This window comes from Pipra filicauda, unplaced genomic scaffold (assembly GCF_003945595.2).
Source record: "Pipra filicauda isolate LSUMZ 115617 unplaced genomic scaffold, ASM394559v2 scaffold377_size797966_pilon, whole genome shotgun sequence".
Lineage (NCBI taxonomy): Eukaryota > Metazoa > Chordata > Aves > Passeriformes > Pipridae > Pipra > Pipra filicauda.
In genome coordinates, this window is record NW_024104506.1 from 558,514 (window position 1) to 573,185 (window position 14,672).

Sequence of the window (14,672 nt, forward strand, 5' to 3'; positions counted from 1 at the left end):
ATAAATACTATAACACATTATACACACCATCACAACTATCTCTACCATGACATAAAGTATTTACAATGGATCAGATCTCTTCTCCCCTCCAAATAAAAGTCCAGGAGGGAAAGAAGGACAGATCCCTTCCAGTCTCTGAACAGCAGGAGTATCTTCTAAGGCAGCAGGTTTCTTCTTCTCATGCATGCAGCAGCTGATAGCTGGATTTCTTTTCAATACGCACAAGGGGGTCTCCAAGTCCCTTGGCTCTCCTTCGGTCCAAGCGAAGGCCTCACCTGTGGGCTGCCAGCAGGGACAAGACTCGCGTCACCACAGGCATATCACGAAATGCAGGGGCATCTTCGTGAAAGTCCCTTCCTCAGGGGATTCACCCCTGAGTCAGAACATCTTGGGCAGCATTCAGTTGCAAGCCTTTGCCTCAAGAGTTCTACCAGAGCTCCTGTGCTCTGTCTCAGGCTGCCAGGCTTGTCAGCAGCAGCGAGGGGGGCCAAGGTCAACTCCCCCCGCATGCCATCTGGCCGTCCCGGTCCAGCTCCGGGACGTCTTTTCAGCTTCTTAGCTCCTCTCTCTCTCTCCAGTGCTGCATGTCTAAAACTCTTCTCCTTAATAGGAGTCCATCTCCCTCTTTTCTCAGAGGGATCTCAAAGGAGTTTTGGGGGGTCTGGTATCAGTCTTACCCCCAGAACTCTGTCTCTCAGCTGCTGGCTCTCTCTCTCCCTTTCCAGGAGTCTTCTCTGTGGTGCTGCATGTTGTTTCTGCTGCTCCTCCAGTTCAGGTCTTATCTGTCCTGGCTCTCTGCCACCGTTTCTCTGGTCAGTGCCGGCTGCTGCTCTGTGCCCATGGAGAAAAACATCTCCCAGCATAACTACAGGCACCTAGCTCAGCTTTATGCTGTTCCAGGTCCCCGCAGGCCCCCGCTGGGGGCTGGGGGGCCAAAGCCCCCACCTGTGGGGCTCTGAGCCCCTTCCTCGTGGCTCTACAACATGGCCACCACTCCTAACAACCAAAACTACAACTCATCTCTTCCGGTGAGCTTGTGGGATGTTGACATTTTTGCAGGAGCGCCCATTGGGCAAAACTTCAAAACTTCCAGGGGTTTCCACCCCTTGGGGTCTACCACTTTCCTTAGCCTCTGGGGGAAAACAAAGTCCAAACCACTACACAAGGCCACCACTGACCCATGTCCCCAAGTGCCACATCCATAGAGCTGTTAAATCCCTCCAGGAGTGGGGACTCCACCCTTGCCCTGGGCAGCTGTGACAGGGCTGGGCAGCCCTTTCCATGACGGAATTTTTCCCCAATATCCAACCTAAACCTCCTCTGGCACAGCCTGAGGCCGTTCCCTCTCCTGTCCCTTGTTCCCTGGCAGCAGAGCCCGACCCCCCTCTGGCTCCCCCCTCCTGTCAAGGAGTTGCAGAGCCAGAAGGTCCCTCCTGAGCTTCCTTTTCTCCAGGCTGAGCCCCCCCAACTCCCTCAGCTGCTCCTGCTGCTCCAGCCCCTTCCCCAGCTCCGTTCCCTTCCCTGGACACGCTCCAGCCCCTCCAAGTGTCTTGTAGGTGACACCAGAGCCACACTCAGCCCCACCCAGACCCATTTCTCTCCAGCCTCTGGAAAACAGGAGTCATGAGGAACCTGCCAGTCTCACACACTCCATGTTCCTTCATGGAGTGAAGTTGTTGTGTCAGTGCTTCTCAAATTACTTAGGAGAAAAAAGGGGGGAAAAAAGAAACACTTCAAAGTGTGAAATACATTTCCATGCTGACAACCAACTTCCAGCGTGTTTTTTTCAGTGGGAACTTGTTCACAGCAAATGAGTCGATTTGTGTTTACTAGGAGGCAATTAAAGCTGAAGGTTTGAAGCATTCCCAGTGGGATGGGTCATCCCAAGCACTCATCCCGTTATCATCATCAGCGCTCCCCTGCCATTGCTCAACACTTCTCCTGCCACAGGTGCAGGGAGAAGGAGAAAGCAACACAGGGACAAGGGGAAATCCATCTTCTGTAGCATCTCTTGGCCAATCTCCTGCTTCCAGCATCCCTTCTGGAACATGGTCACCTGTATCCATCAGGAGCTGCCACTTTAGGGCTGAAGCCAAGGGGAATATGCTAAAGGCACCACTGACGACGAGGTAGTAAACACCCACAGTCATGAGCATTGCCAAAATCCCCTGGATAACCCCAGTCCCTGCCAGGGACACCCAGATTTGCCATCACCCTGAAGAGAAAATGCCATGGCAGCTTTATCAGCCTCAGATCTCAAAACTGGGACGTGGAAGGTAATCCCAGTGCTTTGGGGAATGTAGTTCAAACCAAGAAGCTGCAGGATGCAGGAAGGATGCTTGGAATAACAGCCCAAGGGGGTTATTCTCTCCTCCAAGAGGGAGAGTTTGAAGACTGAATTTTGAGCTCATGACCCAGGCACCACCAGGCACAACCCTTCCCCCTGCCCAGCCTTTCCACAGCCCTTTTTGTCCTGTCTGGCTGAAGTTTCCACCCTTGGCAGCACTGACCCAGCCCCACATCCCATTTTTCCCAGCTGATTGCCTTCTGGTGCTTAAAATGAAGGAAAACAATGGGAGCTCATCCATCAGGGGCTGCCAGAGCCTGCCCTCTGTCCCTGCCCTGCCTGGGGTGTTTTTTTCCTCACTAAATTCAATTAGGGATGATCAGGAGCTTCTCCCAAGAGGAGCACTGGGCTGGTGGCCTCTCCTCCCGTGCTGGTCCCTCTGCTTGTTGCCAGAGGTGGCCTCAGCTCTGTCTTTGTCCCTTGGTGTCACCACAGAGGGGAGGTCACAGGAGTGGGTCCCATGGGATGGCTGCTGGGGACAGAGCAGGGATGGAGCTGCCCAAATCCTCCGCTCAACCCCTGCTCACCTCCTCCCCCAGCCCCTCTTTTGGGCAAAGCCCCCCAAAGCTGTGACCAGCACCATCCTCATGGGTGACAGAGTCAAACCTCCTGGGGTGAAGCAGCCAAAAGGCTCTTGTTTAACCCCAGAGGGGCACCCACAGCCTTATCCCCACCACACCAGGGTTTCCTGTGTTGCTGGAGGCTGCATCCCAGCTCCTTCCAACCTGGGGAAAGCCTTTCCAGTGGGATTTCCCTATTCCAGTGGGATAGCGGGGGTATTCCCTGCTGAATGCCCAGGAAAACAATATAAAGAAATAAATATTGGAAAATATTTTAAAAGCAGTGCATGCACAGGGGGAGACCTGGGTGTGGGGCAGCCCTGAGGCCCCCTTGCAGGGCCTCAGCAGGAGGATATTTGCACTGGGCTGTTGAAAAAGCTCTTTATGTCCCTAGAGAGCATCTAAAGGCACGGGGTGGCTTTTCCAACAGCCACATCTGGTGGTCCAGGAGCAAAACCAGCGGCTCTGATGGAGCCTGTTTGATTCTAAGAATTAAATACTGATGGATTCAGGCTTGGAACGGGAAAGTTCTCCACGATGCAACATTGGGGAAGGCAGGGACAGCAGAGAGGGAGCTCTGAGCCGAGTGTTAAATGAAAACTCCCCATTTTCAGAGAGGATGCTCCTGCCTAAGGAGGTTTGGGACAGTGAAAGAGCAGCATGAGGAGTAGGAGAGGCAACACACACCCCTGGCTGCTCATAAACACCAAGTCAGAGGTTTGCCCTTCCCTCTAGCATGATGGATAGCCAGGAATCTCCAATGGATGGAGATGGAAAAGACAAAGCCTCCCCAGGGTGCCCATGGCTCACTCTAGACTCATTAATGGAGCAGCTCATCAGGCTCCACACATAATTACAGAGTGTTACAAATTCAATTGCTGCCTGAGGAGAGCAGGATTCTCCTGGGCATTTTGAAACTCTGGGAGGTACCCAAGGAACACACAGGGCAAGATCCAAGTTCCTGCCTGGCTCACAGGTGGTGCCCAGAGTGGGAAGGCTGGGAAGGATGATCCCAGTGCCTGCCTGTCCTAGTTAGAACAGCTGGGACCAGTTCATCATTGTATGGGTGTAACCCAAAACTGTGTATTCTATAGCCTTCCATGCCATTTCCCAGAAATTGTTATCAATGAACCATTTACACCATCTGCCCATAGAGCTTGACTCCTCAGGCTATAAACTGGGTGTTAAGAGGCCTGCGAGACAGAAGGATGCTCTTGTCCTCACACTCTTTGTGGAGCTCCCCACCCTGAGGGAAGTGCTGGGCATTCCTGCCTGAACTGGAGAATATATAATCTTGGAGTCTTGGAACTTTTTTAACCACTCATGGGATCCAGAGGAAGACTGCAGACCACCACTCTCAACTGGACTGCAGACCACCACTTTTCAACCAGACTGCAACCATCACTCTCGACCGGACTGCAATCACCACTCTTGACCAGACTGCAACAGCACTCTCACCAACAGGTTTTTCCCCTCTCCTTTTCCTTTGGACTCAGGGGGGCCAAAGAACACCACTCTGTTCATTCCCCAGGGTGCTGGGTTATACATTTGGGTTTTGTGGGTTAAAACCAATTGTTTGTCTGTATAATCGTACTTATTGTATTATTTTATTAAATTGTTATTCTGACTTATAATCTCTCTTTTGAGTTCATTTCCCCTGCTGGTTTACCTTTAAACCAGCACACTGCCTCACCCTTACACAATACCCACCACTGCCAGGGCAGCTTTCCTCCCAAAATCCAGCCATGGATTCCCCTGGGCTGGGCATGGAGGAGGAGGGTGGAACAGGAGCAATGCAGGAAGAGGGGTTTCCATTGAACAGCGCCGGAGCAGAGGGAAGAGCAGATGCCTCATCCCTCCCTCATCTCTCAATTCCTCCGTGGCCCCCAACCCCACCACACCGGGGAGCACCTCAGCAGCCCCAGGGACACTGAGGGGCTGTTCCCTAAAGCCCATGGGAGGGAGGAGCTGTTTGTCAGGGAAGTTGCAGTTCTCAGCAGTGCCTTTGCCCCAGGGAGAGCAGGATCCAGGGATACAGGAGAGACAGCCTGGAGGCACTCCCAGAGCAACAGAACTTAATGCTGCTAAATAATTATGCTGATAAATTCCCTTAGAAATGGTCACTGCACAATAAAAAACCATTAAAACCACCCCTCCAGCCCCTTCTCTGCTGTACCAGGTAAGACGGGGGGAGTTACCTCGGAGCCAGGTCTAGTGACAGCAGAGGATGAGAAATGAGGAGGGAAAAAAATCTGACTCTGGGGGCTGGAGCCTTAAACGATGGATATTTTCCATAATTTCCATCCTTTAATGGCACAGGGTTTGAGGACTGTGTGTTATGGACCAGCCATGCCCTGCTCCAAAGCATCTCTGCTACCTTCTCCCATGGAAAAATCCACCTCGCTGGCAAATAATCAACACACAGGAGAGGAGAGGGAAAGAAAAAGATTAAATCAAGCATAAAATAAGCAGGAAAAAAAAGTAAACCACAAGAGAAATCCAACATTCTCTAAAAATCTGAAGTTTATTCATTAGAATTCAGTGAAAGGAACATTCATTTTAAAACACAATCAATACATTAAAAACTTGAAAGGACTAGTAGCAATGAGACCAGAAAGAAAACAAAAACAACCCCAAAATTCAGACAGGTTGGTCGCCTGGGAGGAGCCACCAGCCCGGCAGTGGGATGGGGCAGCTAAGGACAAGGGTCAATTCCTTTTTTTTCTTTAGAGCAGAGAGGCTTTTCTAAGATTTGAATTTTTCACTTCACCCAAGGGGAGCTTTAGTGTGACTCAATAGGGATGAGAAGAGCAGGAGGCCCCAGCTGGAGAGGAGGGAGCCCAAAATTCCAGGACAGAGGGAATATGGAAGGCAAGGTGGGTCTGAGGCCCGGGAATGTTTGCTGAGCAACTTGTGCTGGGAATGGGGCAAACCCGATGAACAAAAACTTTTAAAGAGCCAAATCAGCAGCAATTGACATCTCTGCTGGGGGAAAAAAATCTGATTTTGGCTGGGTTTTAGCTTTCCAAAAGCTCTCCTCTCTTCTGATCCCAAAAGCCAAGGCAGTATCACTGCAGGAAGATGCTTTAGTGGTGTTGGCAATGCAGGTGGCACTGGGCTGGAGCTCCCAGCCAGGAGAAAGGAGGAGAAGGTGGCCAGCCCTGCTAATCCAGGATTATTTAAGGAGCAATCCATAGGCCTGGAGCAGGTGTTGCTGCCTGCATGAGGGTGAAATTCCAGCTCCCAGCCCAAACAGGAAGCACCAAAGAGAGAGGGAATCTGTTAAAGAGCACTGCCAAGCACCAACCAACGGCATGCCTGGGGATTTAAAAAAAGCCCCAAATTTGGATAAAACAATGTAAGGAGACAGCAGGGAAAGCCCCAACTGACACCCGTGGGCTTCTACTTTAGAGATGGTCAACAGCACCTGGAGGGAGAAATCACCAAAATCCACAAATTCAGGTTAAAAACAACACTTAGAAGAAATGAAAGAACAGTTGGACAAGTGTGACAGAGCAGGATTAGAGACGTCTAAGTGGGGTGTGCAAAGTGTGTGTGTGCTGCAAGGGGCTAGAGTTATTCCAGCTGGGAAGTGGCTCAGCACATTCCTGGAGGAGCACAGGAGGGTTCCTGGCAGGGCATGGGCACGGCAGCAGCAGGAATTGCCTTTTCTCCACGGGAAGGGCAAACCACACCACTTGGAACGACGACAAACACGAGTAAAAGAACAGTCTGTAAAATCTTTCCCATGATTATAAAATGCAAAACTATACAAAAATAGAGAAAAATCGACATTTTTCTTAGGTATATAAAAACAAACAAACCAAATAAAACCCCAAAGTCCCCAAAATGCAATACAGAATCACTTGGTAGGCTGACCCCAATGGCAGTGGTTTCATCACAAGTTCACAGCCCCAATTTATCACTTTAGGCACAGCCCTAACTTATCACTTTTCCCTGGAAGGGACAAATTCCTCGAGTTTTTCCTTAATATCTTGGCAAGACAATCTGCTATTCCTGACTTTTAAGACTGATTTGTGGTTAGGAAGCCCTTTTGCATGAAAAACCTCAATGAGCACTCCCAAATTTGAGCTCCTCGGGTAAGGCAGTGTTGGACTGATCCAGATCCAGCCCAGATTTTTTCCTACGTATCCCAGGGTGTTTTGGGAAGAGGCAGTGAAATCCAATACCTACTGCAGTGATCATTTACAGGCTGAGTTACTGCATTGAAAATCCTTATTTCTTTGGGTTAACGGGGCAGAATCCACCGCTAGTCCAGCAAATTAATGTTTAGAAAACTTGTTGTAATTCAGCAGATATTTGTTTCATGTAATTCCCATTGAATTAAGAGGAGAAACCTTTGGTATAAAGTCAGATTATCAAGCCTTGGCTGTATTGCTCCCCCTAAACCTCCCCAGCACGTACCTACAACTGAAAACATTATTCCTAGAGACACCTTGGCGACAGAACATTCATTGTAGCACCGAGACACTTCCAACCCCCAGCAGGACTTTGGCAAAGGCTGCACCACAGCTGAACAAAAACTACAAGCCCCAGAACCCACGAGATGCCTTTGGTGAGACGCTAAAACAAAGGAAAACAGGAGTTAAACCCAGTAAAGGGCCGTGAGGGTGTGTGGCAATGTCTGCCATGCCCCCGTGGTTTGTGGTCTGGGGATGGTGGTGAGATGGGCAGGGCTGAGACCTGGCCCTGACCTGGCTCCCAGCAAGGGGAGCCTGCCCCAGTGAGGAATATTCCAATGTTCCAACATTCCAATACTCATTAGCAGCTGTTCACATGCAGCACTAACAAGAGGAGACACAACCTTGGAGCGAGGGGACCTTCCACTGGCTGACCACATTCTCCTCTTCAGGAGCGGCACCAAGAGCCAGGTTTCTCCCAGGAAATCCTCTCTGGTGTCACAGAGGGATGGGAGAAAAGACCCATGGCATGATGGGCTCCTGCAGGAACTCCCTGCCGCAGGAAAAATTAAGGTTTAAGCCCATGGATGCACAGATAGGTCTGTGCCACCTCAGCGGTCTGGGCAGGGAAATAAAATCACACCCAGCCTGGCTTTGCTTTTCCCTGCTCCTTCCCAGATATTCAAGGACAAGGCAGAAAGAATCTCTTCTCAAAACGAAATATGATTTTGCTCTGGGGGAAAAAAAAATACCAAACCGAAAGCAGCTCCTTGTGCTGGAAAACACAGTGATGCCAAAGAGCTGCTGCTGGAGCCCCTGGAGCCACATCCATGTGGAGGCGAGAGCAGCAGGAGGGGGACCCAGCACAGCAGGAAAAGGGAATTTGGGTTGGGCAGAGCCATCCCTTGCTCCACAAATGGGGAAAAACTCTGGTATTTCCAGCTTGGGATTATTTTTTTAAATGCTACAGATTCTGCTGGAAAGAAAAGCAGGAAAGGGGCAACAAGGGGTGGGGGAACAAAAACCAGTGGAAAGAGAATTAAAATCAGAACACAGAACTTGCGAAGGAGGAGGAGGAGGCAGCTTTGTGTCATGGACAGGGAGGTCTGGATCAGAGAAAAGGCTGTTTGGGATCATGAGGACAGGGGAGAAGCCCCAAGGACCAACGGTCTGAAACAGATGTCACGGGAGCTCATTATGATCCCCCAGGCAAAGTCTGACCCCTCAGCTTGTGTCCCTCCTCCATGTTCCTTCAAAGAGGAGGAGAAAAATCCCAAACCTGCAGCAACCTCCAGCTTTTTTGTTCCCTCCAGCCAGAGGAAGAGGCCATGAAGCCCAATTTAGGCATTCCAACAAACACGAAACTTCCCTCCTGTGAGTTTATGCAAAGAAAACAACCATAAAATAACAAAATTAAATTAAAAAGCCACAAAACTTCCTTTTGAGAAAGTAACAGCATCTGCCACTTCACAGCTACAGGCATGATGCAAATTTAGCTTATTTCAAAGACCTCATCCATGTGCCCATGGTCCTGGAGAGACGAGGAGCTGGGACAAAGCACAGGAAAGGTTTCCACCAGGAATTACACTCTGGGAAGACAGACCACAACAAAGAAGGAACTGACACTTTGTTCTTGAAAGGGACACCACAAACAGCACATCTCTCCAGGCAAATTGAAACTGGACCTGGAGAGCATTATCAGCACGCACACAAAAGCTCCTGCTTTCCTTTGGGGCAAGGAAAAAAAAGTAATAAATAAAAATGTTGCTGCAAAGTTCCCCTTCCAGCAGACTCATCCCCTGGGAACAACCAGCATCCTTCGCCCCAGCTCCACAATCAACACCAAGATGGAAGACATTCAAAGTGAGTTTGAATCAAAACATTTCACCGAGAAGGGGAAAAGAAATCCCATTTCTCTCAAAAGTGTCCCCAAGGCTTGTTCCCCCAGCTCCAATCCTGCCCAGACCCCGAACCTGCCACTCTGGCAACAGGTCCATTCCCAGCTTCTGTCCTGGCAGCAGTGCCAGGGGCTGCTGCTGCACTTGGCATCGGAAAGGGCTGGAAAACCAGAAAGTGCCTCAGTGTTGACACAGGAACGCCGAGGCACCTCTGATCCCCACTAGAGCACCCGCAGGGCAAGGCCCAGCTCCCATTAGTCACCCCTACCCCGATCGCTCACAGCCTCGCCCTCCCTGCCCTGCACCACTTCCACCCTGCCTGGGGCAGCCCCTCGGTGACGGGTGACATTCCCGCAGCTACTCTGCGTCGGTGACATCGAGGGTGGTGCCGCGGCAGTGCCCGGGGGTGCCCCTGCCCTTCAGGGGCTCCACGCAGCGCTCTGGGCTCTCTGCAGGGCCGGCATTCCTGCCAGGATGCTGAGGCATGCCCTGGGCGATGCCCACGGGCTTGCCCTTGGAGCGCTTCTCTGGGGAGCAGGCAAAGCCAAAGCTCGGGGGCAGCTCCGTTTCTCCCAGGGGTACCAGGCAGGACAGCCTGGGGACCTCTCCATGGTACCTGTAGGACGCCGCTGCCTCCCGCGCCCACCGCGCCTCGGGCTGCAGGGGTAGGTTGGAGGGGCGGAGCGCATGCCGGGGCAGCTCTGGCTCTTGGGGCCGCCTGTCCAGAGCCTCCCCAGAGAGAGGCGGGAAAGGGGACACGGTGCCCGGCTCCTCGGACGGGTCCCACACGCTCTCCACGGCGCCGACCGGAGCGAAGCCCCAGAGCTCCATCCCACCGCCGTCACTGCTGCGCTGCAGGTGCTGCAGGCCTGGCCAGCTCAGCCCGCCCTCCAGGGCCGCCGGCTCGCCCTCCTCCTTGCTCCTGCTCCTCCGTGCTCCGCCCGAGTCCTTCCTGCTGCCCTCCTGCCGGGCCCAGAGCCGGCAGGGCTGCGGGCCACTCCGGGCAGCCTGTGGCTCGGCCAGCTCGAACTCCAGGCTCTCTGTGTCCAGGGAGCGGCTCCGCCGGTCCATGGAGAGCGGTGCCGGCATGGAGGGGCTGAGCCCGTGGAGGCGCAGGTGGCGGGGCAAGCTGGCCACCCCCCAGTTGCAGCTCTGGAAGGAGCCCAGGGAGAACCCCGGGGACATTCTCTCGTCACATTCAGCCAACGACTCCTTCTGTCCGTAGCCGTCGTCAAAGGCCTCGGCAATGTCCTCGCTCAGCTCTGGGTGCTGCTCACACTCCCCTTCCCCCTCCTGCTCCACGTCCACCACATCAAAGGTGACCATGGTGGGGAGGGCGGGGAGGTTCTGGGTGAAAGAGGAGCTGGAGGCCGAGCTCCCCAGGCTTTCAGAGAGGCTGGAGAAGAGGGTTCCGCTGCTGGCAAACTCCACCAGCGCCTGGGAGAAGCTCACGGCGTGCTCAGGCTCGCTGCCCACCTGGGGCTCACCGGGAGTGGGCTGCACTCTGTAGTCAGGGAACATCCCTGCCTTGGCTGGGATGGAGTCCCCAAACAACCCACAATCCGGGTCCGAATCGAACCCCAGGGTGTTCTTCGTGAGCTGAATAAGGCAACTTCCTGGGGCTTTTTGGCTGTTGTAACAGTTTTCTGGACACAGAGTCCCTGGAAAATCCCTCCACTCTGGATTTTCAGCTCTAGCCACCGGAACCCCACCATTCACAGCCCAGTTCGGGGCGTGTGAGGCCACCTGCTCACCGCCAAGGCCACTCTGACTCTTGCCACTGGAGCTGGCTGCTCGAGTTTTACATTCAATGCACTGCTTTTCCCGGGGATGCTCCTCCTTGCTGGAAACATCCAGGCGTTTCAGGACCGGCTCCCTCTGCAGCTCCCAGTACAGCAGCTCCTTCTGAAGGGCCGCAAGACCTTCCTCTTCTGTTTCCATCACCCCTCTTTTCTGATCCATCATCTGCTGGATCAGGCTCTTCTCCGCAGGGAGGCAGAAGTCCATGAAGTAGCTGAAGATGCCTGGGCGGGGGCCTTTGCCCTCAAACAGCGATTCCTCCCCATGAGAAGGGCTCATCAGCGCATCAAACTCATAAAGTGCATCGCCGCTGTAGCTGTCCCGGGGCAGACGGTCCTTCTTGAGCTCCTCTCCAGCCTCATCCTCCAGCCCTGGCGTCGTGGAGTCATAATAACCCTCGTCACTGTTTGGGGCAGACTCTTGCTGGTCGCTCTGGGGTGTCAGGAGATCGACACCGTCCATGGGGTCGCCCATGTAGGGGTGGGCATCCCCCTCGTGTGAGGTGTGTGTCTCCAGGCTGCTGCGGGACACCTGGGCCCCGTAGCTCCTGTCCCCTCGCATGCTGCCATCCCACACCTGGTGCAAGTACTCCTCGGCCTCCTCAGGAATGGCCATCTCCTCCCCGCCACCCTGGTAGGTGACCAGGCAGGAGCTGCGCTTGGCAGCCTCCCTGCTGCGCTCCACCGAGATGCTGCTCTCGGCAATGTCAGGCTCGGCGATGTCGTCCCCGCAGCCTGTCAGGGAGTCGAAGCTCTTCAGGGAGGTGACGTCTCCCAGGATGAGGTTCAGCAGGTCCCCGGAGTGCAGGCAGGGAGGCTCGCTGTCCATGAGGTCTGGGTGGAAGGCCAGCAGCAGACTGTCACGGTCAAACTCAGCGCAGGTGGCAGTGTCAGCCTCCAATTTCGTATCTGGAGCATCCCCATCTCCTGGTACCACCACCACTGCATCGCCCTTGGAGTTGCCCCCTTCAGCCACAGGGCAGGAGGGCTCAGGGGCCTCCCCACAGCCAGGCTCATCCCCCGGGCAGGCTGTGGGCACAGGGACTGGCCCTGCCCCCCTGCTCTCTGCGGCCCCCCGGCTCTCCACTGCCACCCCTGGGGCACTGCTGGGTTCCTCGAGGTCCCTGTTCCACTCGGGAAGCTCTGCCCTCTCACCCTCTGCAGCCTTGCTCTTCCGGTGCCGCCGGATGCTGTTAAAAAACCCCTTCAGGCCTTTTTTGGGCCTGGGAAAGGAGGACTTGTCCCCATTGGGCTTTTTGTCACAGCCCTCGATGCTCCCAGGGGGAGAGTTGTCCTGCTGGCCCAAGTCCCCCCTGGCTCCGGTGTCCCTGGGCAGCTGAGCGCTTCGGGAGCACGGCAGGGGGCCAGGATGCACATCCAAGGGGCTGTCGGGCTGGGCCCTGTCAGACGTGGCACTGCTCAGCCCGTCATGGGTCTTGCACTTGCTGAGCCCCTTCTTGCCCTGGCCCTTGCCCCGGCCACCGAAGAAGCTAGGCAGGGTGCAGATGCTCCTCTTGCCCCCGAACAGCTTGAAGGCTGTTTTCCGCAGCTTCCCGGGTGGCGGAGGCTGCGGCTCCCCGGAGTTATTGGCACCCTCGGGAGACGCATCCCCGCCCTCCTCCCGCCGCTGGTCACCGCAGGCCCGCTCCTCCAGGCTGCCCATCTCCATGGCAGCAGGGTTGGGATCTAGCTGGGAAGGGCAGCTTCGGGAGCAGAGCCCTCCTGGAGCAGGGATGGGCTCATCACAGCTGACCTAGGACAGAGGGAAAGGGGAGAGAGGTGAGGGGAAGGTGCAGAGCCAGAGGTGTCACAGGGAGAAGGGCTACATCACCAGCTGGAAATGGAGCTGCAGGAGCCTCTGAGCTCCCTCCACTCCCAGAATCCAGCCACCAAAATGCAGCGATGCTTAAATTTACCAGTTTGCCAGAGCAGGCAAATCACAAGGCAAGTCCCTACCGGGCAATGTCCCTGGGGACAGGCAGGTCCGACCTCCAAGCCAGCTCGCTCCAACCCCTTCAGCTTCCAAGATATTTCTGCCTCCAGGGAGATCAGATTCGGCCACCAGCCACCTCTGAGTGAGGAAACAGAGGCTGCTCCAGCAGGGAGAAGGGCTGGCACCTGCCAACCCCCACTTCCCACCCCCCCACACCCCGTGCCAAGCATCCTGAAGGAGGCCAAACCAGGACACAGCCCTCACACTACACACGTGTCCAGCAAAAAAACCCACTTGGGTTACTATGCTGGCTTTTCTTAATAGAAGATTTCTGGTTTTTTTTAAATAATCTGTCCAGCGACGGAGAATCGCATTAAAAACACCCACTGTGAACCCCCTGATCAGATTATCCCGGAAGAAGAGAGGTAGGTTGGAAATCTGACCCTCGATCGCTGTCAGAAACGGGAGAAATAAAACAATTACAATCATGTTTCTTTTGCAGAGATGAGGGTGGAGAAATTAAATGCAATAAAACCCTAATGCACTGCCAAGCTGTAATGCCTGAGGCTGAGCTCTGACCAGTGTGAGGCTAGGGAAGCTCCTCATGGTGTTTAGCCAGAGATCCCAAATTAAAAATACATCCAAAAGGCCTCTGCTCCTGCAACCCCACAGAAAACCTGCCATCTCAGGGTTATTTTTTTTCCCTCAGGTCTGGGTTGCTTTGCCTCTACAATTTGACATCACTGCCCACCGTAGGGGTTGGAACTGGATGGGCTTTAAGGTACCTCCCAACCCAAACCATTCCATGACTCTGGAATTCGGGGATTGATGGTAACCTCTCACATTCACCTGTCCCTCTGGAAGCAGCAGCTAGGGTGCATCTGGGGCCGCGTTCCCATTGGCAAAATGGGCTTTTCCAGCTCTGCCAGAGCCTTCCCAGAGTCCCAGATGCCTCCAAAGCCTCTGGAGCATCGCTGGGCCTGGAAGGGACCCCCACACCTGGTACCTGTGCAGGGCTGCTGGAAAACTGGGGGGTGGAATGACCCCACACCTGTACCTGGACAGGGGCTCCTTGAAAAAATAGCAATGGGGGGGATGAAACAGAGCCAAGATTTCAAAAATTCCATTTGGGAATCATTTCTCCCCGGCTCCACGTCAGCACAGGCTGCGGGCACGAGGGGGGAAGGCGGTGTTGGAGAAGAATAAAAAGATGAAAATAATAAAAATGAAAATAAAGAAAAATGAAAGGCACCGAGGGCAAAGAGCCCCGATTAATAAACCGCGAAAACCAGGGTTTAAAACCAACAACAAAAAAAAGCACCGCAACAATGAACCGCAGCGGTGGGGACCCCGTAGGACCCCCGGCCCACCCAGCCCCGCGGGGGGAGGCCCCCTCAGCCCGGCCCTCCCCGCTCCCCCCGCCGCGCTCCCAAACTTTCGGGAGGATCCAGGAGAAAGCGAGGGGCGGTCGGGCCCGGCCGCGGGGAAGAGGCACCGCAGGCGCGGGCACGGGCGGCGCCAGGCCCGCCGACAGACCCTCCCCATCCTCCCGCAGCACTTACCGGCGGGGGGTGCGTGGACCCCCCGGGGCCCCCAGGGACGCTCTCGGGACCCGCCGGACCCCGGCCCAGCCCTGAGGCCGCTGAGGGGCCGCGGGTCCGCCCGGTTCGGGCGGCAGGGGCGGTACCGCGTGACGACAAGGGCGGAGCCACGG

At 54.5% G+C, this 14,672-nt stretch overlaps 1 protein-coding gene across 1 annotated transcript; it reads right to left on the reverse strand.

Annotated features, from left to right (window-relative positions):
• Positions 1–5,412: 5,412 nt before the first annotated feature.
• Positions 5,413–14,610, reverse strand: AMER1 (APC membrane recruitment protein 1). The gene is made up of 2 exons (XM_027738835.2): positions 14,521–14,610; positions 5,413–12,778 (listed from the first exon to the last, which is right to left on the reverse strand). The coding sequence occupies exon 2, from the start codon at positions 12,692–12,694 to the stop codon at positions 9,584–9,586; it is 3,111 nt and encodes a 1,036-aa protein (XP_027594636.1). The 5' UTR covers positions 12,695–12,778; positions 14,521–14,610; the 3' UTR covers positions 5,413–9,583.
• Between the last annotated feature and the right edge of the window lie 62 nt (positions 14,611–14,672).